Below are 27,655 nucleotides of genomic sequence, written 5' to 3'. Positions count from 1 at the left end.
TTTTATTTACAAAACCTGTGTCATATACCTCTTAGAACAGGCTTCCTGATTTTTCAAAAGTGAAATAAAGAAGAGTTAGCTAAGCCATCTACAGGATGGAGGTCAACATAAAAGGAGAGACCTTGTTAAGTGACAAAACAGAGCAAGCACTGATTTGAGGTATCTCAGCTTAATAAGCTGTAAATTAATCCTGTAGAAAAAAACATCCCAGCATTTCTGCTCTTTTGGATCCACGCTGAGCACATAGCCATTGATTCTGAGTCTTGACCTTGGCCAAGTTGGCACATATGCCTCAGGAAGAAACTTTTGTTCGGCTGCCTCTTAGTAACTAAAGTGCTCTGCATCCCTGCCCTGCTTTGGATGCTTCTGCTTGAATTCAGTTTCTCTGGCAAGTGAACATTGCAAAACTGAGATATAGCCAACTGATACAAATGCAATCACAGGAGTAGTACTGCTTGATAATTTCAGCCTCTTCATAAGTAAAGCAATCAATCCCTTCCAGGGGAAAATAAGTAGTGGGTATATGTTTCTTTTCTATAATCCAGAAGGAACCTGGGTCCTCATTTCCCACCCGTCTGCCTAACCTCCAGCCTTTGACAGCCCATGGGCACGTGACAGGGTTGGGATACTGGAGATCGCTTTCTGTTGTACCACACTTCCAGATTTAGATGGAGAGAGTGGAAGAGATTTTTTCCAGCCGCTGTTTGCTATGGCAGTATTTTTAGTTGTGTATGTGATTTATAAAGGTTCCTTTTATATAAAGGATGCTCCCGCATAAGAAATTATATGCCTTCTTTTCCCTCACAGAAACTTGTAAGTTTTGTCAGGTTTGGAGCTTAGCCAAAATATCTGTAGTGTTGATGTTTGCTCTGGAGCAAACTCCTGTCCACTTGTCATTGTGGAATTTTCCCCTGAGGAGCAACTTCATGAATTTAGTAGTGTTTTCTTACCCAAATTTAACAGTATGTATGTTCTGTACCCACATTGTACATATTATATGTTGTGTTGGAATGGAAACCCTGTTACCTGTGTGTGGGAAAACCTAGATATGGGTCATATTTAGGCTTTATTCAAGAGATTTACTTAGATTTTCAAGGGTGGAGACAATACTCAAAGAGAGAAACTTATCCTTTAGGGTCAGCCCCTAGGATGAGATGTGATTCATATGATCCCAGAGTCTTTGGGAGCTCCTGGTCCCACAGCTGACATCTATAAAATAAGGGGAGTTGGACCAAATGATCATTATGGTAATATAGCTGATCCCATGATATTTCTGTGGTATAAATAACTGAACCTGGAATAATTTAAAACTCTTAATGGTCTGGCTTCTGCCTGTCTTCCAGAGTTATAAATTTATTACTTCCTTTAGCAAACTAGATTCCAACCAAACTGGCATTGTAAACATTTTACCCTTTATACTGGCTGTCCCCAGTCTTTGAAATGTACACCCTTCTATCCTTCATCTCTTAGAATTCCTAACTCCCCTCAATGCTTGGTTCAGGTGCTACCTCCTTCTATATAAGACCTCTCCTGATTTCCCCCCAGTGAAATATACTTTATAATTGTCTATGTGTATTCTACATTTGCTTATGTATGCACCTGTTGTTTCCCCTAAAGCATTTAAGTTCCTTAAAGTTCTTGAATATTTCAGTTTGCCTGTTTTCCAAGTGCTTAATACAGGACTTCAATCAATCAATCAGTACTTATTAAGTGCCTACTCTGTGCTAAGTGCTAGGGATACAAAAAGAGGCAAAAGACAGTTCCAGTCCCTAAAGAGCTTTTGATGTATTAGGGGAGACAACATGCAAACAAATATGTAGAAAGCAAGCTACCTACAGGATAAATAGGAGATAATTAACAGAGGGAAGGCATTGCAATTAAGAAGAGTCTAGGGGAGCTTCCTGTTGAAGATGGGATTTGAGTTGGGTATTAAAGGAAGCCAGAGAAATCAGTAGTCAGAGTGGAGAAGGAAGAGCATTATAGGCATGGGGGACAGTCAGAATACTGGGAGCAGGGAGATAGAATGTCTTGTTTGTATAATAGCCAGAAAGCCAGTGTCACTGGATCGAAGAGTACATGTTGGGGAGTAAGATGTAAGGAGACTGGAAAGGTAGGAGGGGGCTAGGTTATGAAGGGTTTTGAATACACAGCTGAGCATTTTATATTTGATGCTAGGGGTGATCAAGAGCCATTGGGTTTGTTGAGTTTGGGGATGGGTGGGGTTTACATGATGGCACTTGCATTTTAAGGAAAATCATTTTAGTAGCTAAATGGAGGATGGATTGGAGCCTGGGGAGAGGTTTGAGGCAGGCAGACCCACCAGCAGGCCATTGCCGTAATCAAGGTGTGAGGTGATGAGGGCCTGTACCAGAATGATGACAATGTCAAAGGAGAGAAAGGGATATAGTCAAGAGATGTTTCAAAGACGAAATTGACAGGCTTTGGCAAGAGATTGCATATGGGTGGGTTGAGAGAGGAATCCAGGATAACTCCTAGATTGTAAGCCTGAGGGACTGGGAGGATGGTATTGCTTACTACAGTAATGGGAAGGTAGGAGAGGGGGACTGTTTAGGGGGAAAGATAGAGTTCCACTTCGAAAATATGGAATTCAAGATGTCTACTGGTCATCCAGTTGGAGATGTCTGAAAGGCTTTTGGAGATGTGAGATGGGAGGTCAGGAGACAGTTTAGGGCAGGCTAGGTAGATTTGAGAATCATGAGTGTAGAAATGGTAATTAAATCTATGGGATTCACTTTACCAAGTTGAAATAGTAGGAAGAATAGAAGAGGGCTCAGACAGGACCTCTGAGAGATACCTACTGCTATAGGGCATGATCTGGAAGAGGATCCAGCAAAGGAGATGGAGAAGGAGTGGTCAGGTAGGTAGGAAGAAAACCAGGAGAGTGTCCTACCCTCAAAAACTAGAAGGAAGAGAGTATCAAGGAGAGAGCAGTCAGCAGTATCAAAGGATGCAGAGAGGGCCAGAAGAATGAAGGTAGAGAAAATATCACTGGATTTGACAACTTAAAGATCATTAGTAACTTTGTAGAGAGCAATTTCAGTGGAATGATAACATATGTGATTGTAATTAAGAAGAGAGTAGGAGGAGATAAAGCAAGGCAGGTATTATAGATGACCTTTTTGAGGAATTTAGCTACAAAGGGAAGAAGAGATATAGGATGGTAGTTAGCAGGGATGAAAGGATAAAGTGAAAGTATTTTCAGGATAGGTAAGATATGGGGGAATTTATAGGCAGTTGAAAATGAGCCAGTAGAGAGGAAGAGATTGAAAATGAGTGAAAGAGTGGGGATTACAGAGGGGAGGAGGTGGGATGGGATGAGATCATTTAAACAAGTAGTAAGTCCACTTTATCATGTAAGATGGGAGTAAAGAAGGAGAATGTGGAAGACATCTGAGTGATAGAAGTTGAGGAATTGAGGAGAAGGGAGTTCATGGCAAGTGGCCTCGTTTCTTTTCTGTAAAATATGAAGTATTCTGATACCTAATATTATGACCCACAAAATATGTGAGTTCTCAGCTGAAAGGATGGGGGGAGAGGAGCCATAGGAGGTTTGAGGAATGATGAAAAGCTTTGAAAGAGCTGCCTTGGAGAGTGGGATAGTGAGTTGACAAAGGAAGTACAGAAGGATTGCCTAACAGCAGTGAAGGCCCAGTTGAGTTTATATAACATATATTCCCCACCTCAACCAGTGAGGTGAGGGGAATGAATGTAGGGGTAGCTAGTATTGGAACATGTGACCAGGGAGGCCAAGTCATCAGTGAGGAGCCAAGTTTTAGTAAGTATTAGTAGATGGAAGGAGTGGGAGAAGAAAAGAATTAAGATGAAGGAAAGTTTGTTGCCTATGTAACAGGTCTTCCAGAGGGCACAATGAAAGGTCTGGGTAGAATTAAGTCGAAACTTTGGTGGGAGAAGGTTGAAAGGGAATAAGGAATCAGATGATGGGATGTGGGGAATGGAGTTGGATGAACAAGAGTTCAGAATTACTGCAATGTGATGAGTATGACCACATGTTATTATGTAAATAAATGAATAATATAGGTGTTTAATAAATGCATGCAAACCGATTGTTATGTGACCCTAGGTGACTGACAGACACTTAGTCATCTAGAGTAGACTTCTTATTTGGCTTTGGTCTCTCCAGTGCCCAAACTAAGATCATTACAGTAGTGATAATTTTAACCCCTAAAAGGAGTCAGCTCAAAGGAAGTCATTTTGTTCAGTCATGTCCAACTCTTTCTGACCCCATTTGGGATTTTATTGGCAAAGATACTGGAGTGGTTTGCCATTTCCTCCTCTAGCTCATTTTATAAATGAGGAAACTGAGGCAAACAGGGTTAAATGACTTGTCCATGGTCACATAGCTATTAAGTGTCTGTGGCCAGATTTGAATTCAGGAAGATTAGTTTTCCTAACTCCAGGCCTGGAACTCTGTCCAGTGTACCATCTAGTTGCCCTAGTGGCTATGGAGCCTATGCACAATCCCTTAGTGTTCAAAGGAAAACCCCATTTCTGTGTCCCTTTTCTTTTAAGTCTTTATATTTTTACATACAGTTCTTTGCAGTCATTGTATTTTCTGTTGAGTTGCTACTGCCAGCTGCATCTTGGAGTTCAAGTGAAGTGACAAGAGATGTCAGTATGGAAAGGAAATTTATCCATTAATTTTCGGTTATACTAATATCCATTAATTTGTACCTCCTTCTTTTATTAGCTGCCTAGATTACACAAAGAAGTTTCAGAATAAAAAACATGAAGTGGTAATGAAGCTTAAATGAAAATTTTGAAATTATCCTTCTTGATAATTCCTGTTTGCTGGTTCCTTCCCTCCCACCTATAAACATACTTAGGTTTCCCCATCCTTAAAAACAAAGCAAAAAATAAAACAAAACCACAAAACACCTTCTTTTGATTTTAATTTCTTGAACTATTGCTCCCAAAACATTTATGTAACATTTTATGGTTGAAAGTTAACAGCTTTCAAAATGGTGTTTTTTTTTTTATAAGTCATCTTACTTAATCCTCACAATGGTTTTATGTGGTAGACAGGGCAGGTATTGTGTCTGTTTTACAGGTGAAGAAATTGAGGCTTTGTGTTAAGTAACTTGTCCTGGGTCACATCGATAGTACCTGGTATGGCAGGGGAGTAAATGCTCAACAACATTTAAGAGTTAGACTGCTTGACTATTCATACACTTCTCAAACACTTACAGTCTGACATCCACCCTCACCAATAGATTGTTCTTTCAGAGACCACAAGTGATTTTGTAATTATCAAATCCAGTGGTCCTTTGTTCTCATTGATATTTCTGTGGCATTTTCTCACTATTGACTACCCCTTTCTTTGTGACACTCTCTCTTTCCTTTTTTAATTTCTCTAGTGCATCCCTTTCCTAGTTCTCTTTCCTACTTTTCTGATCATTCTTTCTCTGTCTTTTCTTCCCCTCTTCTTCTTTGAGAGGTGGGGTGGCATAGCAGATAATGTGCCAAACTTGGAATTGGGAAGATCTGGATTCAAATTGTGCCTCTGATATTTAGTAGTTTTGTGACCAGACTATCTGCTTACTCTTTTTGACCCTCAGGTTTTTCATTTTTTAAATGGGAGTGATAATAATTGAAGTACTTGCTGTATAGGCTACTTTTGATAGAAGATACTTTTTTCAAATTTTAAAATGCTACATAGATAAGAGTTATTGTCATCATAGTCATAGTTGTTGTCATCACCATCATCATCTTCTTCTTTTTCTCTCCTCATCCCAAACCTTCATGTCTTTCTTCCTCCCTCACTCTTCACTTTTCCTTTCTTCCTTTCCTTCTTTCCTCCCTTGGTACATTCATCTTCTCTCATAGTTCCAGTTGTCTGTCACCTCTGTACAGATGAACCCCAAAACCCTATCCTAAGATTTGCCTCTTTGCAGAGCTCCTGATTTGTATTTCCAACTGCTTACTGGATACATCCATCTGAATCTCCTGCCATCACCTCAAATTTAGCATTCCTCAAACTGAATTCGTATTCTTTTCCCTCAAACCAACTTTTCCTCTTGACTTAGCTGTTTTGTTAATAATGCCAACTGTTCTCTCAGTGACTAAAGTACAAAACCTCCAAGTGATATTTGTAAAGTGTTCCTCCTTCACATTTAACTTTCTCCCTTTCTGTCATGTGTCCTTACCATTTCTCTGCTTCTAATGACTTGCCAAGTTCTATGAATTATACCTCCAAATTATTTCTCTTCTCTCACTACAATTTACAGTCATAAAAATCTTTTTAAAAAAATAAAAATCAATCTGTGATGACAGGGTGTTTTCTTTTAGTTTCATGCTCATTATTGTTCTAAGCTGTCTAGAATGTGCACTTAAGCACAGGGGAAAGGTGATCTGAACCTTGGATATAGCAGTATCTGGAAGAGCCTTTTGGAGAGGAAAAGGAAGGGGAACAGGAATGAGCACTTATCAAGTGCCTACCATGTGCCAGGCATTGTGCTAGGTACTTTTCAAACATTTGATCTTCACAACATCCCTGGTAGGTTAAGTGCTTTTGTTAACCCCATTTTACAGCTGTAGAAGCAGGCAGAGAAAGTGACTTGCCCAGGATCACACTGCTAGCATGTTACAGTTATGAATGATGATAACTCATGTTTTATTTAACAATTTAATATTCACAAAGTGCTTTTCACATAATAACCCTGGGAGAGAGGAGGATTTAATATCAATAGGCAGACTATAGTGAAAGTTCAGTGACTTTCTAAAAAACAGCTCTTACAAGCTATACCCTGTATTATTTCTGGTACATCCTTTACTGGTGAATTTGAAGCCTCTAGCTTTAACTGAGTAGAGGAAGTGAAGAAATTAACAGGAAATTGAGTCCCTCTTCTTTCTCCTGGGTCTGGGGCTTATTTTGAATTGGAGCTTTCCTCACATAAGCTGTATTTTCTAGTCTCAACTGAAGCGACTGAAAAACGTGTGAATGTTGGATGTTATTACTTTAAAGTCCTTCAGAGTCCTTTAGAGTGGAATGCTGTAGTGATTCAGACATAGGTGAGACTGGCTTCTTGGTCCAGTAGCTCACAGCCTAAAAGAAAATAAATGCAACAAAATGAGACATCAGGCGGTAAGAATCATCAAGAAGTTGAAATATCCCTTTCATTAGAGTAGCTGAATATTCAGAAGCGTCATCGCCTATTTGCCATTTTATCAAGGGGGAATAAGGAAACATCTGGAAAACTCAGTTCTATCAACAACTTGCCCCTTTCCTAAAGCATCTCTGTGTACAATAAGCCACGTCCTTCCTTAGGTAGATAGGAGCTATGATTCTGGTAGATCTAAGGTAGTTGTTGTTAAGTCATTTTCAGTTGTGTCTGACTCTTTGTGAACCCATTTGGGGCTTTCTTGGCAAAGATTCTGGAGTAGTTACCATTTCCTTCTCTAGCTCATTTTACAGATGAAGTAACTGAAGGTTTAAGTGATGTCCAGGGTCCCACAGCTAGTAGTTGTCTGAGGCCAGATTTGAATTCAGGAAGATGTCTTCCTGTCTCCAGGTCCAGCACTCTATCCACTGTGCCACCTAGCTGCCCCACATCTGAGGTAAAGGTTCTTAACTTGGAGTTCATGGAGATCCAAGAGTTATAAGATAAATTTTAAGGAGAAGGGTCTGTGAACTTGAATGGGAAAAAAACAATTACATCTTTATTTTCATTGACCTGTAATTGAAATTTAATATTTTCTTCTTTTATGAATTTAAGCAACAAAACAGGATAATATTAAGCTTCATCAGACAGCCACATCAGTCTGTGACACAGAAAGGGTTAAGAATTATTGATCTAAGCTAAAGAAAAAGATCTGCCTGAGAGGCTCAGCAGCCTACTTGGTAATATACTGACAGTCTGCATGCCCCTGCAGAGTGAAGACAAGAGATAGTTCTGGAGAGTGATGTTTATGTCATGCACAACTTTTAGTTGTGACCTCTTTCAAAATCTGTTCTGTGCTGGCACTTTACCCAACCTGCTCTTCCTGCCCCCCTTTCTTAATCTATCTTAGATCTACCAGAATCATAGCTCCTATCTACCTAAGGTTCTCATTCTTGCCAGTGAGTGTAGTAGCTTAAGTAGGTGCTGGGTAGACATCGTTAACCCTTCACATTCCTGTAAGCCTATTTTATCCTGGTTGGAATAAATGTAGAAGGCAGAGTGTTTGAGTACTAAAAAACAATACTCTCATGCCAAAGGCTGATTTATTTTATGGAATGTTGGACCTGGAAGGGACGTAAGATTATTGACTTCAATTATTTCTTTTATGAGGAGAAAACTGAAGTCCAGACGTACAAAGTTACTTCCAAACTGATGGGAACTTGAGCCTGGTTGTCCATCCTCTCCCTGCCTCCTTCCTTTTTTTTTTAGTAGAAAATGGAAATGTCACATCCTGTTTTATTGATATCGTTTTTAGAAACTCACTCTCACTTTTTATTGCCACTGCCCTTCATATTTTATTGCCACATCCTGGTACAAACATTGGAAAGATTACTGATCCTTAGGGAAGAGGACCTTGATTCAAATCCTGCTTCTTGTGGTCGCTACTTGGGTGATTTTGGGTAAGTTATTTAACTTTGCTGGACTTCAGTTTCTTCATCTGTACTATTAAGAATAGAAAGGAAATAAACTATATTTAGATAAAGATGTAATTTTTTTCCCATCTAAGTTTTTGGACCTCCTCATGTGTATCTATGGACCCCTTGGAGTCCGTGGAGCTCAGATCAAGAACTCCTGCTCCAGGAACTATGAGCTGCCAAGGCGGCATAGTCCTGATTACTAGAAGTCCTTTCACCCAGGAGTTCCCTATGTCAGTGGAGTCTTAAGGTGAACCACATTCCCTATGCTGCATTCACATGCTGTAATTTGTTGTCATTCCTCACTTGGTGGCCACCTGCTTTGTTTCCACTTCATTGCTATTACATATGTATGTATATATGTTATCTATGCATTGTGTGTGTGTGTCATTTTCTTTCTGTCACCTTTTGGAAGTTATATCCCTAGTACTGGATTCGTTGGTACAGTTATAAATGAATTTTTTGGGTATAATTCCAAATCGTTTTCCATTATGGATGGATTATTTCACAACTCCACCAACAATCCATTAATGTGTCTGTCTTCCCTTATCCTTGTCAACATTTGCCATTTTCATGTTTTTAATCTGATGACTGTAAAGTAAAACCAAAGTTACTGAAATTTGCCTTTCTCTTATTGGTGATTTGGAGTATTCTTTCACATGGTTGTTGAGAGTTTTCTTTTTTTTTTTTTTTGAACTGTCTGTTTAATACTTTGGCAACTTTTCAAGTGAGACCATTGCCCTTGGTCTTGTGTATCTTGAATATCAGACCTTTATTAGACATATTTGTGGTGCAGGTTGCCTCAATTAACTGTTCTTCTAATTCTAATTGCATTGATTTCATTCATGATTTGATAAAGAATTCTCCTCTAGTTATGGTTGTGCAAGGTACCTCCTTACATTCTCCTCCCAGTTTTGTTTTTTGTTTTTGAATGATGTGGTCTTTCATATTTAGGTCATGTATGCAACTGGAGCTTATTCAGTCACTTCTGCTATAACACCGCCTGTGCTTTCCTAAAAATCACCATGCTATGCCAAATTGCCTAATAAAAAACACAGGGCTTAAAGGAAAAATGAGAATAGAGACAGAAAGAACACTTCTAGTCATAGACATTTATTTTCAGTGTTGCCTCTGATGGTCTGCGATATGGATTTCTTTATGCCTGTTGCTCAGGAGATTGTCACATGTTCTTATTTCTTCCAAAATGCTTTATTATTTCAAGTTTCTCCTTAATACACTGCTTTTGCATTTTTTGGACTAGAATGCTTACACATATTTAGGATGTTGGATGAGTGTTTTTTATATAGGAATGCTAAAAAATATGAAAATGAATAGCAAAACACAATCTTGTAAGACAACACACAGTGAATTGAGGTAGCTACTAGATATTTGAGGTAAATGCTTGTTTGTATTTTGTGTATTCCTATGCAGCTCAGTTCAGCTGGGTATAGTTTTTCTTCATTCACCTTGTGTTTTTCATATATAAAATCATGCATAAGGAAATGCAAAATTCACGTTATGCTCAAATGTTCCCTAACATATGAGTCACAGTGGAACAAATTCATGTTTTCAAAACAAGCATTATAGCTGAATTGATTGTATATGTTGTTTCAGACATGATTTTAGTGGGGGGTTTTTTAAATAGGAAGTACTTACTCCAGTAGTAGGTAACCTCAGGTTTACTGAACACCAGGCTACTGTTTTGTTTGATTATTTCTAGATCTTGCTTACCTAGTCTGTAAGACTTAGTCAACTTTTCTGGCTTTTCAGCCAGTACCAAATAGTTTTGATCATTACTGCTTTATAGTAGAATATGTCAAATCTTCTTGAGAACTTTTTCAGCAATACTTAGATCTTTTTTACGGGGAGCATTTTAGTGGATTCTGTATTTATAAAGGCATAAAACAAGATCTTTTCCCTCTCTTATATATACATTCCTATATTCCATAAAAATTATCTCTGGATTATGACTTTTAGAACAGTCTTATGACATATAGAAATTTCTCCTCTCATCATAATTCCTGTCTTCCATACAACTTTTCTATTTTCCCACCCTGCCCACTTCCTCCTTTGCATCTATGTGGTTTCGAGATCTTGGCATCTGTTTCTCTTTCTTCATTGATGAGAGGGCATGAATGGGTGGTTGGGGGACAGAGCTGTCCTTGTTAGTGCACATAGCATCAGAACTAACCCTGTTGGCAGAATTCTGAGTCCACCTAGAGGCCATTATCATTGCCAGCTGCTTTGCTGCACACCACCTGAAAGGCTAATGAGCTTCTTCAGTTGTAGAAACGTGGAGGAGGAAATAAGTTAAGAATGAAAAGGTGAGAAAGAGAAATGAGAGATTGTGCTCCTATGACCAAAAAGCTTTTACTGCTGACCAGCATTGAGTTGATAATGCAGTAATAACTATAGCTGGCATTTTGATAAAACTTTAAGGCTTGCAGAGCACTTTACAAATATTATCTCATTTTAGCCTCATAACCACCCTGGGAGTTAGGTGCTAGTATTCTAATTTAATAGACTAAAAAAAAAAATGCTGAGGCAGCCAGAGGTTAAATGACTTGCACAGGGTCAGAGAGTTAGAGTCTGAGGCTGGATTTGAATTCAGGTCTTCCTAGCCTCAAGTTCATAAATCTATCCACTATGCCACCTAGCTGCAGTGACATTTAAATTCCACTTCTCTGTAAGGGATAAGAAGCTCCTATGGAATATGGAGACAGGTAGTTTTTAGCAGTTGACTTTTCTGACATACCTTTAGTTACGTTGGGCTGCCTATTTCCCCCATATTCTGAGTCTTTCACTTGACCGAAGAGCAAAAATGCTCTTCCTTCATGAGCCATGCCTCATTCTGCAAATTAATTTGAAAGTCTGACCCCTTTTTGTTTAGGGCTTTGTGGCACCCAATCAATTGTGCGACAGATGCAGCAGTGCTTTATTATGAACCAACAACTTTTAGGGGTTGAGTTAGGATATTTTAGACTGTAGCAATCAAAGTTTTTTTTTTAATCTCCAGAGATATATTATCCATATTTATGTACAGGTCTTCTGACTTTTTGTGCATTTGTGCATTTTGTGAGATGATATGTTAGGTAGTCTGGAAAGGTTCAAGTATTTTATAAAGGGAAAGCCAGGATACATGCTACTGGATCTCTTTGAATGAGTAGAACGTAAGTGGAACTAATTGACCTGTCCTCTTTACTGTCCTTGTAGACTTACCAGAAGCTTAGTGCTCCACAGAAGACAGAATTACTTTTCTTGGGAGTGTGGGAGTTAACTGACCTGTCTCCCTGTTCAGATTTCAGGGACACTAGCCAAGTTTTCCATCCTTGTTCATTGGTTTCATATCCAAAGTGGTCCCTAGTATCTTTTTGTAAAGGTTGACTTGGGAAAGCTACAGCTTGTGGGTGGTCTAGCATCAGGTGTCCTTGTCCCTATGCATTGGGACTCTGTTTTTATAAGAAATGCTACTTATTTTGTAATCTTTCTCATCAGTTTCTCAATTGTGGAACTTAAGGTTGGCTCTTTCGGTAGCTTTGTGATGATGAGAGTTGGGAGAGTAGGTGTCCAATTTCCCCCAATTCCTGAGGAAATATTGGGCTTCACAAGGCCTGGATTCTAATTACTATCATATAGTCATAGGATTTTAGAGCTGAAGAGGACCAAACTTTGATAAGACATCTGAGGCCCAGAAATGTTAAATTATTTGTGCACGGTCACAAAGTTGGAAGTATCAGAGCTGGCACTATAATTTAGGCCTACTAAGTTCATAGTAAGGTGTTCTATCCATTTTCTCTTCTTGGGCAAATTACCCAATTTGAGCCTTAATTTCCTTTTCGCTAAAATGAAGACATTTGATTAGGTTGTCACTAAAGTCCTTTCTGATTACCCTCTTTGTCCCCTCCCAGATCACTACCTTGTCATGGCAGAGGGACTTGCATAGCTTAGTGAAACTATGAGCTATGCTGTGCAGGGTTACCCAAAATGGACAGGTCATAGTGGAGAGTTCTGACAAAAGGTGATTCATTGGAGAAGGAAATGACAAACCACTACAATATCTTTGCCAAGAAAACTCCATGAACAGCATTAAAATGATAAAAGATATGACACTGGAAGATGAAACCCCTCACCCCCATGTCAGAAGGTGTCCAGCATGTTACTGAGCAAGAGCAGAGGGCAACTACAAGTAGCTCCAGTACTAATGAAGCAACTGGGTCAAAGCCGAAAGGAAGCTCAGCTGCAGACGTGTCTGGTGACGAAAGGTATGCTCAGTGCTATAAAGATCAGTATTGCATCTTTGGTGTCAGTGAACTTAAATGTATGGGAATGTGATCATTACACATACTACTATAGGCAAGAATCCCTTAGAAGAAATGGAGTAGCCCTTATAGTGCATAAAAGGGTGAGAAGAGCAGTACTAGGGCATAATCTGAATAATGACTGAATGATATCTGTTTGAATTCAAGGTAAACCATTCAACATCACAGTAATAACAAGGCTGTGCTTCCAACCACAGATGATGAAGAGGCCAAAGCCGATCAGTTCTGTGAAGACCTACAACATCTTGTAGGAATAACACCAACAAAAAGTCACATTCATCATAGGAGATTGGAATGCTAAAGCAGGGGAATCAAAAGATAATTGTAATAACAGGCAAGTTTGACCTTGACGTACCAGGACAGAGACTAATAGAGTTTTGTCAAGATAACTCACTGGTCATAACAAACACTATTTTTAACAACCCAAAAGGTGACACTGCACATAGACATCACAATATGGTCAATATTAAAATCAGATACTTTGTGGCCAAAGGTGGAAAAGCTCTATACAGTCAGTTAAAATAAGACCTGGAGCTGACTGTGGCTCAGATCATGAGTTTCTTATTATACAAAATACAGACTTAAACTGAAGAAAGTAGGGAAAACCATCAGACTGTATAGGTATGACCTAAATAACATCCTTTATGAATAAGAAGTAGAAGTGATGAACAGATTGAAGGGATTGGATCTGGTATAAAGTTCCTGAAGAGCTATGGACAGGGTTTTGAAACTTTGTAAAAAGGCAGCAACAAAAAACATTCCAAGGAAAAAGAAGAGCAAGAATGCAAAATGGTAGTCTTAAGAGGCTTTATGGATAGCTGAGGAAAGAAGGAAAGGAGAAGATAAAGGAGAAAGGGGAAAAGATACCCAACTGATTGCATAATTCCAGAAAATAGCAAGGAGAAATAAGGTTTTCTTAAGTAAGTAATGCGAGGAAATAGAAGAAAGCAATAGAATGGGAAAGACAAGAGATCTCTTCAAGAAAATTAGAGTCTTCAAGGGAACATTTCATGCAAAAATGGGCATGATTAAAGACAAAAATAATATGGATTTAACAGAAGCAAAAGAGATTAAGAAGAGGTGGCAAGAATACACAAAAGAACCATACAAGAAAGATCTTAACGTTACCAATAACCGTGATAGTGTGGTTACTGATCTAGAGCCAGACATCCTGGAGAGAGAAGTCAAGTAGGTCTTTGGAAGCACTGTTAACAATAAGGCTAGAGGAGGTAATGAAATCTATAAAACAGATAGATATTGTCATGGAAACAATAACTGAGCTATTTAAAACCCTAAATGATGATGCTGTTAAAGTACCATCCTCAATAATTTGGAAAACACCTCAGTGACCACTAAATTGAAAAAGATTAGTTTATATCCCAGGCTTAAGGAAGGCAATGCCAAGGAATGTTCAAATTACCAAACAATTGCACCCATTTCACATGCCAGCAAAGTTATGCTTAAGAGTCTGCAAGCTAGGCTTCAGCAATATGTGAACCAAGAATTACCAGAAGAGCAAGTTGGTTTGTGAAGAGGCAGAAGAACCAGAGACCAAATTGCAAACTTTTGCTGGATTATGAAGAAAGCAAGGGAGTTCCAGAAAAACATCTGCTTCTGCTTCATTGACTACACAAAAGCCTTTGACTATGTGGATCACAACAAAATGTGGCAAACCCTCAATGACATGGGAGTACCAGATCATCTTATTTGTCTCCTGAGGAACTTGTGTGCAAGCCAAGAAGCAACACTTGTAACTGAACATGGTAAAACTGATTGGTTTAAGATCAGACAAGGAGTACGACAAGGCTGTATATTGTCACTTTATTTGTTTAACTTATGTGCAGAGTACATCATATGAAATACCAGTCTGGATGACTCGAAGGCTCAAATTAAGGTTGCCAGGAAAAATATCAGTAATCTCAGATATGCAGATGATACCACTCTGATGGCAGAAAGTAAAGAGGAATTGAAAAATCTCTTGATGAGTGTGAAAGAGGAGAGTGTAAAAGTTGACTCGAAGCTTAACATCAAAAAACCTAAAGATCTTGGCAACTGATCGATCACTTCCTGGCAAATAGAGGGAGAAGAAATGGAAGCAGTATCAGATTTTATATTCTTGGGCTCAGAGATCACTGCAGATAGTGAATGCAGCCATGAGATTAAAAGATGCTTGCTTCTTGGGAGGAAAGCTATGAGGAATCTGAACAGCATGCTAAAAAGCAGAGATATCACCTTGCTGACAAAGGTATAGTCAAAGATAGGGCTTTTCCAGTAACAACGTATGGCTGTGAGAGTTTGACCATAAGGAATAGACTGCAGAATCAATGCTTTTGAAGACATTTGAGAATCCTTTGGATAGCAAGGAGATCAAATTAGCCAATACTTAAAAGAAATAAATTCAGGCTATTCACTGGAAGGCCAAATACTGAAGTTGCAGCTTAAATACTTTGGCTATATAATGAGAATATAGGACTCCTTGGAAAAGACCCTGATGCTGGGAAAGATTGAAGGCAAAAGGAAAAGGGGATGGCAGAGGATAAAATAGATAATGTCATGGAAACAACAAACATGAACTTGGACAGATTTTGAGAGATAGTGGAGGATAGAAAAGCCTGGTGTGCTATGGGCCATGGGGTCATGAAAAGTCAGAGATGACTGAACAACAACAACAAAGTCTTTTCCAGCTCTAAAATAATTTGATTTTATATAAAAGTTTTTCAGACTAGCTGATGTTTACCCTACAGACTCACTTTTATCTTCTAAGAAACAAGAGAGGTAAATTTTTTAAAAAAATCACTCATGAGCATTAAAGAGCTACTTTCAAATGTAGCTCACTTACGTCACTGATAACCATTTTAGGAACTGCCTTCTAGCCTGAAATCCTTAGTTCTTTTCTTCTTAATGAGTTAAAATCTTTGATAGAACTTAGGCTCAAGGTAACGTGGGGAGGGCCTTGGGTGACCAAGGTAAATGTGGTGGTATTGCCAATATGTGCCGGTTGGCACTCTGAATCATGCTATTCCAAGACAATGGTATTTGATATCCTGGATGTGTATACAGTAGTAGCTGGTCTCATGAACTAATACTGTCGTGTTTCTGGGGCATGCAGGAGGTCTTCAGAGGATGGCAAATGTGTCCTGGCATTGACAGATTAGACCATTTTGTTTTCAGTGGTATCAGCTAAGGTTAAACCTAAACAAATAGGAGCAACTGGGAGGATTTGAAGGGAGTGAAATGTTCACATTCTTAAGTCTGTGCTTGCTGAGGAAGGATGAGGCGTGGAGTTCACAGTCCCCTGGGGAAGGAAACAGTTATTTCTCTGCTGTTTTGTTTTGCACATTTAGGTTGAGGCATTCCAGAAGTTGCAGGTTGTGTATCATGGCCTCCAACTTTTCCCTGTCTTTCCTTGCCAAAGGAAGGGAGGGTGACTCTAAATAACACTTTGGCCTTTATGGAAATGTGTCAGATGTTCCAGGAGTCAGTCTTGCTAGTTAGTTCCAGCAAGAACTCCTGTGCTCTCTCATGCTTGCTTTCTCTCTCTCTCTCTCTCTCTCTCTCTCTCTCTCTCTCTCTCTCTCTCTCTCTCTCTCTCTCTCACTCTCTCATCCTCTCTCACCCTCTCCCTCCCCCTCTCTCCCTCCCCCTTTCCCTCTCTTTTTTCTTCTCCCTCTCCATTTCTCTTTCCCCCTTTCCCTCCCCTGTTTCCATACTCCAGTAGCAGTCCCTCTCTCTTTCTCTTTCTGACACTCTCACTTTCACTCTCCTCCCATGTTCAAATACTTTCTCTCACTTGTGTTTTCTCTGTAGGATATTGTTAACACCTCTTAGGCCTTATATAGCAAGGTCTGATTGTTAATGTTCACAGAAATAAAACAACAAGGAAAGCTGCCAGATTGCATAAATCAGGCCAGTGTTTGGAATTTCATAAATGCAGTGACTTTGGGTACAAATTGAGCATTGAGAACAATACAGAACTGTTCTTCTCCCTCTGTTTCTCCCTTTTCCTTGCTCTTTCTGCCTTTAAGTCTCTATCCTGTTCCCCTGCCCCCCTCTTACTTGGAAACTTGTGACTTCATTGTCTTTTGATGAGTGTAATTTTTTATTTTTCTTTCTTCATCTCCTCTAGATCACGGAAGGAGCAGGGGCAGCCGGAGCCAGGACTCTGCAGAGGGACTAGACGGGCAGGTCCCAGAGCAGTTCTCAGGTCTTCTACACGGCTCTTCTCCAGTGTGTGAAATCAGTGAGGACCCTTTCCAGCTTCTTTCCACCGTCAGCCAGGGTGGCTCCGAAGGGTCATCCAGGCAGGGCACAAGTCAAGAAGCTGCTATGCAGCTGGAGGATGCTGCTTTGCACACTCCTGGATCCACCCAGCCCAGCCTTCCTGACCAAAATAAGAAACTGGGTTATTCAGCTGGCCTGCCTACCAACCACAGCCAATCGGACCCTGAAACTTTGGTGCACGAAATATCTCAGCACCCTCGTGGTGCCGAGGAAGCAGGAGACTGGAGTGGGACCAGGAGCTGGGCCCCTCCCACTAGCAGACCAAAAGCTGAACTTAAACTGAGCCGCAGTTTGTCCAAGTCAGACTCTGATCTCCTGACCTGCTCACCAACAGAAGATACCACAATGGGGAGTAGGAGCGAGTCCTTATCCAATTGCAGCATTGGGAAGAAGCGGCTAGAAAAGTCTCCATCCTTTGCCTCAGAGTGGGATGAGGTAAGGCTGAACTCAAATCATGATGTATTTTGCTCTAGGATACTTGGTTTATGTACTAAGTCTGTGAGGTATCTTAGTGCATTGACTTCTGGGACAAGCAGGGAGTGGTTCTGCTTTGTGGTTCTGCTGAAAGATAAACCCCCTTCATTCCCTGAGTGTCTCCCTTAAGCCCCATTCTGTATTCTCCCCACCTTCCAGCATTTTGGAGTTTCACTACATATCGGTGCAGATCTAATCCATTAATAGTTAACTGTTAGAACTACAGACTCCATTGGCAAAGGCTGAAGGAGGCACATACAACTCATAGAAATGACATGCTATTTCAAAATATTTGGATCCCTTCATCTCTGTTGCAGTAATGTCTGTCTCACTCCCTGGGAATTTGAGAAGCATTAGTATATGTTCTCTGAGTCCTGGGGAGAGAGAGGAAAGACCTAGAATCTTGGAGCAGCTGTGTCCTATTGCTGGACCCAACCATATGTCAGACTGGGGGATGGGGGTGGGGGGAGTTTAGGGGAGGCATACTGACATAGGGGACGTACAAGAAGGCTGTTTCATCTTCCACCTGCCACATGAATGTATTTGCCCTATTCTCGTGAAAGAATAAACCCTTCCTCTAGGACATGAGTTCTGCCCATCCCACATTCTCAGGGTTTGTGAGGCAAGGACTGTGTGGTTAAGAGGAGATAGGAGTATTAAAGGAGGAGAAAGAATTTAGAGATTGTGACACAGGATATTAGGATCTAATGATTTTCTAACAGAAATGTTGCAAAATTGTTGACAACTCGTACATGAATATTTTCTAGTGGCCTGTGACATACAGGTTTCACGAAAAGAAAAAAACAGATGTATTTACCAAAGGCTGTTAAACACTCAGGGAATGTTAAAGAGCTGTTTCTTATGGTGAGGAAACTGCCTTTGAAATGCCTCCTGGGCCTGCCTCCCAGTAGCATTTCTAAGAGATGAATTTAGCTCTCTGAGCAAAGAGGAACTGCACAGCTGACATGGCCAGTTAAAGAGGCTGAGTGTATGATCCAACCAAGATAGAGAAGGTGGCAGTTATAGCCTCCAAACCAAAATCACTTCCTTTCTAGGTATAGGAAAAAGAATATGTTTAAACAAGGGCTTAAAATCATAAATTTTGAGCTGGAAGGAACCTTGACTGTCATGTAGTCCAACCTCCTCTCTTTTTGTTTAAAAATTGTATTACTGTCTTTTCTTTTTATATCTCTTATATCTGCCTATTTTTCCTCCCACTTCCAGAGTGCCATCCTTTTTAACAGAAACTAGTAAAAAAGAAAAGCAAGGGGAAAAAAACACCACAGTTCAACAAAACTTGCCAAGATATCAACCAAATGTGATATTATATGTTGTGTTCCACAACTGTATTCCTCGCCTCTAGTCAAACACTTTGAAAAGGAAGATAGATTCTCATATCTTTTAGTGGGGGCCAACCATGGTCATTATAACCTTGCAGCCTTCAGTTTAGATGGTTTTATTGTTGCTGTTCTTCCTGTTTGACCCTGTTATTATGTATATTGTTTTCCTGGTTCAGCTTATTTTACTTTGTCTCCATTGGCACATGTCTTCCCACTCTTCTTTGTGTTCATCACTTCTTACTGTGCATCAGTATTCCATTCACCACGGCTTGTTTTAGCTCTTCCCCCAATTAGTAAGCATCTACTTTGTTTCTAGCATACAAAAAAGTGCTGCTATAAATTTTGGTGTATAAGGTCTTTCTTTTTATCACTTACCTTCTTGGAGTATATGCCTAGTGGTGAAATTAATTTCTGGGTTAAAAAGTGTAGACATTTTAGTCATTTCTTTGCAGAATTCCAAATTACTTTCCAGAATAATTGGACCAATTTATAGCTCCACCAATGGAGCATTATTATGTCTATCTTTCTATAAACACTTTCAACAATGACTGCTCCCGTCCTTGGTTATCTTTACCAGTTTGCTGAGTGTGAAGTGAAAACTCAGAATTGTTTAGATTTATATTGCTTTCATTAATGATTTGGAGCAGTCTTTCATGTGGTATTTAATAGTTTTCAAGTCTTCTGTTGAGAACTGTATGTTTATCACCTTTGGTCACTTTTATGTACTGGCCAATGTCCTCATTCTACAGAGGAGGAAACAGAAGCTCAGAAGGATTAAGTCATTTGTCCAAGATCACATAAGTAATAAGTGGATTCAAACTTGGGCCTTTTATTCCATATCCAGTACTTTTTTCACTTCACTGCACTACCACTTAACACCTTTCAACCTACTTTTCCAGCTTTATTGTACCTTACTGTCCTTTCCATAGTCTCCAGTCCAACCAAATGAGCCTTTCTGGGCTATCCTTGACTCATGGCATGCTTCCATCTCCATGCCTTTGTGCTTACTGGCCCTATGCTTGAAATGCATTCCCTCCTTTGTCTCTTAAAATCCCGAGTTTCCTTCAACACTCAGCTCAATCACCAACTTCTGTATGAAGTCTCTCCTGAGCCAGGGCCTTCCCTTCCCTACTAAAATTACCTTGCATTTATTTTTGAGTATACTTGAATACATGTTGTCTCCCTGGATAAACTGTAAGCTCCTTCAGGGTAAACAAGTCCTAAAGGACTTGCTTTTTGGTTTTGTCTTTGCACAAAAGTATAGTGCCTAGGCTATATAGTACAGGCATACCTTGTTTTATTGTGCTTTTCTTTATTGCATTTCACAGATATTGTGTTTTTTACAAATTGAAGGTTTGTAGAAACCTTGCAGCAAGCAAGCTTGTTGGCACCATTTTTCCAACAGCTTGTGCTCACATCATGTCTCTGTGTCGCATTTTGGTAATTCTTGCAATATTTCAAACTTTTTCATTATTATTACATCTGTTATGGTGATCTTTGTTATTACTATTGTAATTATTTTGGGGCACCACAAACTGCACTCATATAAGACGGTACACTTAACTATAATGTTGTGTATATTCTGACTGCTCCTTGGATTGGCTGTTCTCCTGTCTCTCCCTGTGCTTGGGCCTCGCTATTCCCTGAGACACAACAGTGTTGAAATTAGGCCAATTTATAACCACATGATGGCCTCTAAGTGTTCAAGTGAAAGGAAGAGTCAATCAGTGCAGCAACTTCATTGTTGTCTTATTTCTAAAAATTGCCGCAGTCACCCCAACCTCGAGTAACCACCACCCTGATTAGTAAGCAACCATCAACATCGAGGCAAGACCCTCCACAGCAAAAAGATTACAACTCACTGAAGGCTTGGGTGATGGTTGGCATTTTTAAACTATCAGGTATTTTTAAATTAAGACATGTACATTTTTTTAGACATACTATTGCACACTTAATAGACTTCAGTGTAGTTTAAACACAACTTTTATATGTGCTAGGAAACTAAATACTAAATAAAATTGTGTGAATTGCTTTATTGCAATATTCCCTTTATTGCTGTGGTCTAGAATCAAACCCAAAATATCTCCAAGGTATGCCTGTAAACACTTAATGAATGCTTATTAATTGATTTGATTCCTCCTTTCTAGGATATAATTAGCCTGGGACAAAGCAGTCTTATGCAAAAGAAATTTTTCATCACTGCATTGAGTCCTACAGTTATGGTTAGAAGAAAATTTTCTTCAAGAATTAGAGAATCTTTAAAATAATTTAGAAATCTTTTAAAGTGTGTGCTAGTACTTTGCAGAAAAACACTCTCCTAACTTCCCTTCCTTGTTGTCCCCCTCCATCCCATTCTCTTAAGTCATCCTCCTTGGTTTCTCTCTTAGGGAGCTTGCCTAAGCCAGTCTAATAAACTACTACATCTTTATAGTTACCTTTCTCTTAATGTTTTTTAACTTATTAATAGGTGGGATCAACATTGCTGGGAATAGGAGTTAAGTTCTTGAGGAAGAGGCTATTTATATTTAATTAGTAGCCTGTGAGGTTGACTCCAATATTCCAGTTGGTCTGTGCACCTTACTGTTGCCCCAAATGGTAATACAAAATCCCAGAACAGAAGCCCAAATTTCGGAGTAAATTTTAGCTACTAGATTAGAAATGACACTTTTTTGCTTTGTAATGGCTTTGCAAGAATAGACTCACATGCTTATTTCTCCTCTGCAATTAGATAGTGGTCAATGTTGGACATTGTTTGAATGTCATTTAATTTCAGCAGACATTTAAAACAACTTCTGGGTGAAGAATACTAGGCTTGGCTCTGGGGGATATATAAAGTTTAGATAAGACACGGTTCCCGCCTTTATTAAGCTTACAGTTTACAATAGCAGTTTAATTGTGTTTGAGATCCAGTTTCACTTCTGACGGTTCTACAGCGTAGCTGGTCTTGAATTTTTATTAAAAACTAGCTATATTGTATCTGTATATAGCCATGCGCACACACATGAACATATACAGACAATGTGAGTCTCCTGGTCAGGGCTTTTATATATGATTCTTTTTCTTCTCCCCCCCCAAAAAAAAAATTTATTTATTTATTTTTAGCATTCATTTAAAGATTTTTTTGAGTTCAAAATTCTCTCCCTGCCTTTAGCCCCTCCCCCGCTCATAGAGAAGGCAAGCAATATGATATCAATTATAAATGTGAAATCATGCAAACCACTTCCATATTAGCCACATTGCAAAAACAAAAACAAAAAAAGGAACAAAACAACAAAAATAAAATAAAAAAATATGCTTAAATCTTCACTCAGAGTTCATTAGTTCTCTCTTTAGAGGGGGGATAGCATTTTTCATCATGGGTTCTTTGAAACTGTCTTAGATTGTTTTATTGATCAGAATTACTAAGTCTTTCATAGCTGATTATTATAGTATTGCTGTTACTGTGTATAGTGTTTTCCTGGTTCTGCTCACTTTGCTCTGCATTGGTTCATACAAATATTCCCAGGTTTTTCTGAAACCATCCCCTTCATCATTTCTTACAACACGATAATATTCTATTACATTCAACCTTTCCCCAATTGATGGGCATTTCCTCAGTTTCCAGTTCTTTGCTACCACAAAAAGAATGGCTATAAATATTTTTGTATATGAGAGTTCTTTTTTCTTTGATCTCTTTGAGATCTGATATTGCTGGGTCAAAGTGTATGCACAGTTTTAGAAATTTTTGAGCATAGTTCCAAATTGCTATCCAGAAGATTGGACTAGTTTACAGCTCCACTAATCATGTAGTAGTATATCTATTTTCTCACATCACCTTCAGCATTTATCATTTTCTTTTTCTGTTATCTTAGCCAATATGATGGGTGTGAAGTGATGTCTGGGGTACCTTCCAAATTTATCATTCATTGCTTCTATGTTGAACAAGTAGTGCCACCAGCCTACGCTAAAGAGGTAGGGCAAAAATCTACTGGCTTTTCTTTGCAAAAAATTAATAGTGTTTTCAGCCCTATCTTGTGATTTATGGAAATTAGAGGTAAAGGGAAACTAGCCTTCCAGTGTGGGTTATTTTTCTTGTATCTAAATAATAAGCCAAATTCAAATATCCTGAGCCAAGTTGTGTGCCTAGTTGCTTTAAATGTCTAGTAGCCCTATGCGTAGCCACAGCCTTATTGTTTGATTTTCTCAAAGATTCTCTTTGATCTAAGATTATGTTTTTCTGGTACATCTGTATGTCACTTCCTCCCAAAGGCGTACTCAGTTCTCCAGGTGGTTAATGCAGTTCTCATTAAATTAAGCTTGGCCAGGCAACTTCTGACAGCAGGTCTGGTTAATGTAAACCTCTCTGAGTTAAAATCCATTAATAAATGCAGAATCCGACTTGCCTTTTGTTATTTTTATAGTGAAAGAGAACAGTTACTTTGAGAAAGTCCCTCCTTAAACAGTCATAGGCCTAAGGTGGGACCTAGGCCTTTAGGTTTAAATTAGGATCCTAGTTGCTTTTCTGGACAGATTAAAGTACCCTGGATAACGTATATGCCCTTCAGAGGGGGAAACAAACAGCAGAATTCAAACTGAGAGAAATGTAGGAATAAAAATGAAAATAATTCACATTTCTGTAACATTTGGAGATTTACAAAGGCCTTTCTTCACAGCAACTATGTAATGAAAATATTATTGTCCCATTTTACAAATGAGGAAATTGAAGTCTAAGAAGGATGGAATGATTTACCTTTGATCAATTGACTGTTTGGAAGAGTCAAGACTCAGACTAAGTCTCCTGTCTCTGAGTTTGGTGTTCTTGCAATTGTACCACATTACTTCTTTCATCATTTTCCTTATCTCTGAGTAGGTGTTCAGGGCTGTAGACTGGTAAATTAGATGTAAGGGCCTAGGGAAGGGCCAGATACCCACCTCCAATATAGCTGCCTCTTACCTAAATTAATGGGGTCACTTTAAGGTATTTATGACTCACTTGGTGTTGTATGAAACGTTGCTGGATATGACTTAAGAATGTTAATTAAATTACCTAAACTTCATTGATATACTTGAACTGGAAGGCTTGCTTTCTCAAAATACTTTTAAGTGGGAGCCATTTCTTATTCAGCCTCTATCTTTTGAAGAGAGAAATCTCATTCTTACTTTCCCTCAGTCAAACTAATGATCAGTGATAGAATATCAGCAATGTCCTAAATTCTGTAACAATCTCCCTAAATTTATATTTTATCCTCTGGTTCCTAGACTACTCTCTATATACATTCCAGCACATTGTAGCCATTGTAAAATGTAAAAATAAACTAGATGTCTGATCAATGCAATTACTAACTGTATTTTCAGAGGACAGATGATGAATAATGCTCCCACCTCCTGACAGGTGTTGGGACTAAATATGTAGGTTGAGATATACATTTTTGGACATAGCCATTTTGGAATTTTGTTTTTGACTTATATTTGTCCTAAGAGCTTTGTTTTTATTTTTTTCCAGTGAGAGCAGAGAAAATAAATGCTTATTGATTCTAAAACATTAATTAAAGAAAAGAAAAGAAACGTTATGATGAGCAAGGAAAAATTATTTTCTAGTCAAAACATGTGTAAAAGAGTCTATGGGGGAGACATCTTTGTCACCTCTTTCTATAGAGTTGAAGCTTAAAACCACACAGAATCAGCTTTCTAGTGAGCACAAATGTTTGCTATTTAAAACTTAGCTATAGGTTAAAGTGATAAATGTTTTATAATCTCCTTTAATAAATATTGAATAATTGGGAACTAGGCATGAAGGTGGGATATTCTGTGCATTTTGCACAGGCTAAGAATAATTTCGAGGCAAAGGGTTTGGAGACCATATTGAGTACATTTGGAATGGCAGGGGCACCTTTAGAGATACGTAATTGATCAGAAATGAACAGGCTGACCCAGGAGAGAACACCATTTCCACCTGTTGCCCCAGACACAAGTTATGAGGGTTATATAATCTGGAGAAAAGATTGGGTCACTTCCCAAGCAGATTTAATAGCATTTTATACTTTCTGGTTGGGTATCCACAGAGAAGAATTACATGGGTATAAATCCAAAAGCTCTGGCAGTGAGTTTGAACAGATTCTACAATTAACAGCCTTGCGTGGTATTCTTTACTGTATGATGGGATGATCAGAGTTGTCTGTGGATGTTGAAACTTGCCTTTCTCACCTATACTATACCTCCCATCCTACATACCATGTGACATTTTCTTCAATTTCTATTTAGTTTTGTGGTTCCCAAGTCAGGGATGTGAGTTCAGATTGTATCTTGGCCTAAATGTGAGTAACACCTTTTGTGGAGAGTGAAACACCTAAGAAATTGCCATTTGTTTAACGTGGTCTAATAGTAATCAGAGTGTTTTTCACACTTAATAATAAGCTTATTCTGATTTTTATAGACCATGTTGAATAAATCAATTAATCCCATGTTGCATTTCTTCCAAAATATTTTTAGTACCAAAATTTTAAAATTAAATTAAAATAAAATAAAAAACACCCCATTAAAATTAAAGATGAGGAATTTGTTCCATAGTGGAAAGTGGTTGATTGAGAACTAGAAATCTGGCTGTATCTCTGCCCTTCTTAATTAAATTATATAACCCTAAACAAATCATTTCACTTCTTTGGAACTCAGTTATTTCACCCATATAATAAATGGGTTGGATTAGAGGTACTACAGTACTTTTTGTGATCCTACAGAACTAGACTTTGGAAGTTACCCTGTTCTTTTCACGATAAGAAAAATCAAGTTTGTGATGCACCTCTGTTGCAAAGTTGAATTCGAGTTGTGAAATGGTACCTCCTGTTCGCTTCTACTTTTTTATAATGTTATCTTTTATACAGAGATGTTATATCCATTTAGAGTTTGTCACATTGCTTTTCAATTTTCCCAGCAGTTCTTATTGAGAAAAGAAATCTGCCTCTCTTGCATTTTTCTTCTTGGGTTTATTTAACATTCAACTGCTGTATTTAATTGCTTCTGGGTCTTGATTATCAGTTCTATTAGAGTTCTATCCAACAAACATTTATTGAGTACCTTCTATGCATTAAGGACTGTTTTAAGTACTAAGGATACAGTGACAAGAAGGAAATAGTCCCTATCCTGAAAGACCTTACACTCTACTTGGAGAAAATGTGTCCTTCATTAAGTATATATAAAATATATACAGAATCAATTAAAAAAATTAATTGTTTTGGGAGTGGCATTATCAACTGGGAGGATAAAGAAAGGCTGCTTGTAAGCAGTATTAACAGAGATCTGCTGTTAGGGAAACTACAAATTCCATTAGGTGGAGGTAAAAGAGAGCATTCCAGGCCTGGGGAGCAGCCTGTATAAGGGAATGGAGGCAGAAGATGGAATATCACATATAAGTGATATATTAATTATTCCATTTTGGCTAGACTATATAGTGTGTGATTCTTTTTTTTTAAACCAGTACAAAATTGTTTTGGTGATTACTGTTTTACAATACATTCAGAGAGCTGCTAATGTTCCTTCCTTCCAACTTTTTTTCAGTGTTTCCCTTGAGAGGCTAGCCTCCTGGTTTTTGTTAATATTGTATAGAAATACTGATAATTTTGTAGATTTATTTTGTATCTGGATATTTAAGTAATGAATCATTTAGAGTGTTTGCTGATTCTCTGAAGATTTTTGTTTGTTTGTTTTGTGAGGCAGCTGGGGTTGTGACTGGCCCAGTCACATAGCTAGTGAGTGTTATGTGTTAGAATTTGAACTCAGATCCTCCCGACTTGAGGGCCAGTGCTCTATCCCCGACTTGAGGGCCAGTGCTCTATCCACTGCTCCACCTAGATGCCCCTTGAAATTTTCTAAGTTATAATTTTTGTTGTCTGCCAATAGGAATAAATGTTTATACATTTAATTTCACTCTATCTTGCTGCTTTAGATAGTGTTTTTAGAACTATCAGTGGGCTGGCAATGGGGAATCCTTGCTTTGAGACGCCTCAAAAAATTTTTTAATGCATAAAATAAAATACATAGGATTACAAGGGAAAACAGTTCTTGAAATAAAATTTCAGTATTTGTAAAACTTATAAAAATATTTTTAGAAACTCATAGATCCCTCTTCCTGAAGTATATCCATGGACCTGCTTCGAGTTCTATAGACCCCAGGTTAAGAAACTCTGTTTTAGATACATGCTTTTGTTTTGGTTAAAGACAGGCCTTTCCATTCCTATCCTTTTTAGGTTTTTTATTTGTTGTTGTTGTTTGTTTGTATTTAATATAAATGAGTGCTGTTTTTGCCAGAGGCATTTTCTGTTTCTCTTGATATAATCATATGGTTTGTGTTGTTCATAGTATTAATTATGCTAATTGTCTTATTAATGTTGAATCATCTTTACCTCTTGGTATAACTTTAACTTGGCCATAATGAACTTTTAAAACATTGCTATATTCTTTGTCTTAAGATTTCATTTAAAACTTTTGTATCAGGACTTGCGAGTGAAATTGAGCTATAACTCTTGTGAATTCACCTGGACCCAGGCTATTTTTTATAGTTCATTTATGACTTGAGCATTTTATATTTTTGTAGGAAATTATCCATTTCCTTTACATTTTCAGTTCTGCTAACATGTAATTATATATAATAGTTT

At 38.4% G+C, this 27,655-nt stretch overlaps 1 protein-coding gene and 1 long non-coding RNA gene across 2 annotated transcripts in view; one reads left to right on the top strand and one right to left on the bottom strand.

The window, feature by feature from the left end:
- The window catches only part of ANKS1A (ankyrin repeat and sterile alpha motif domain containing 1A), a 244,726-nt gene that overhangs the window by 136,518 nt on the left and 80,553 nt on the right, over positions 1 to 27,655 (top strand). The window contains 1 exon segment of the mRNA XM_078155409.1: positions 17,060 to 17,649. Within this exon segment, the coding sequence (XP_078011535.1) occupies positions 17,060 to 17,649 (590 nt within the window).
- LOC110217165 (uncharacterized) lies at positions 4,915 to 17,079 on the bottom strand. Its single transcript, XR_002326975.2, has 2 exons — positions 16,990 to 17,079; positions 4,915 to 7,084 (listed from the first exon to the last, which is right to left on the bottom strand). It is a non-coding gene; the product is annotated as an uncharacterized LOC110217165 (long non-coding RNA).

The sequence above is a fragment of the Phascolarctos cinereus genome, unplaced genomic scaffold (assembly GCF_003287225.1).
Source record: "Phascolarctos cinereus isolate Bilbo 61053 unplaced genomic scaffold, phaCin_HiC Scaffold_5;HRSCAF=322, whole genome shotgun sequence".
NCBI lineage: Eukaryota > Metazoa > Chordata > Mammalia > Diprotodontia > Phascolarctidae > Phascolarctos > Phascolarctos cinereus.
Note: the sequence above shows the minus strand (reverse complement) of the source record. Positions and strands in the feature narration are given on the sequence as shown.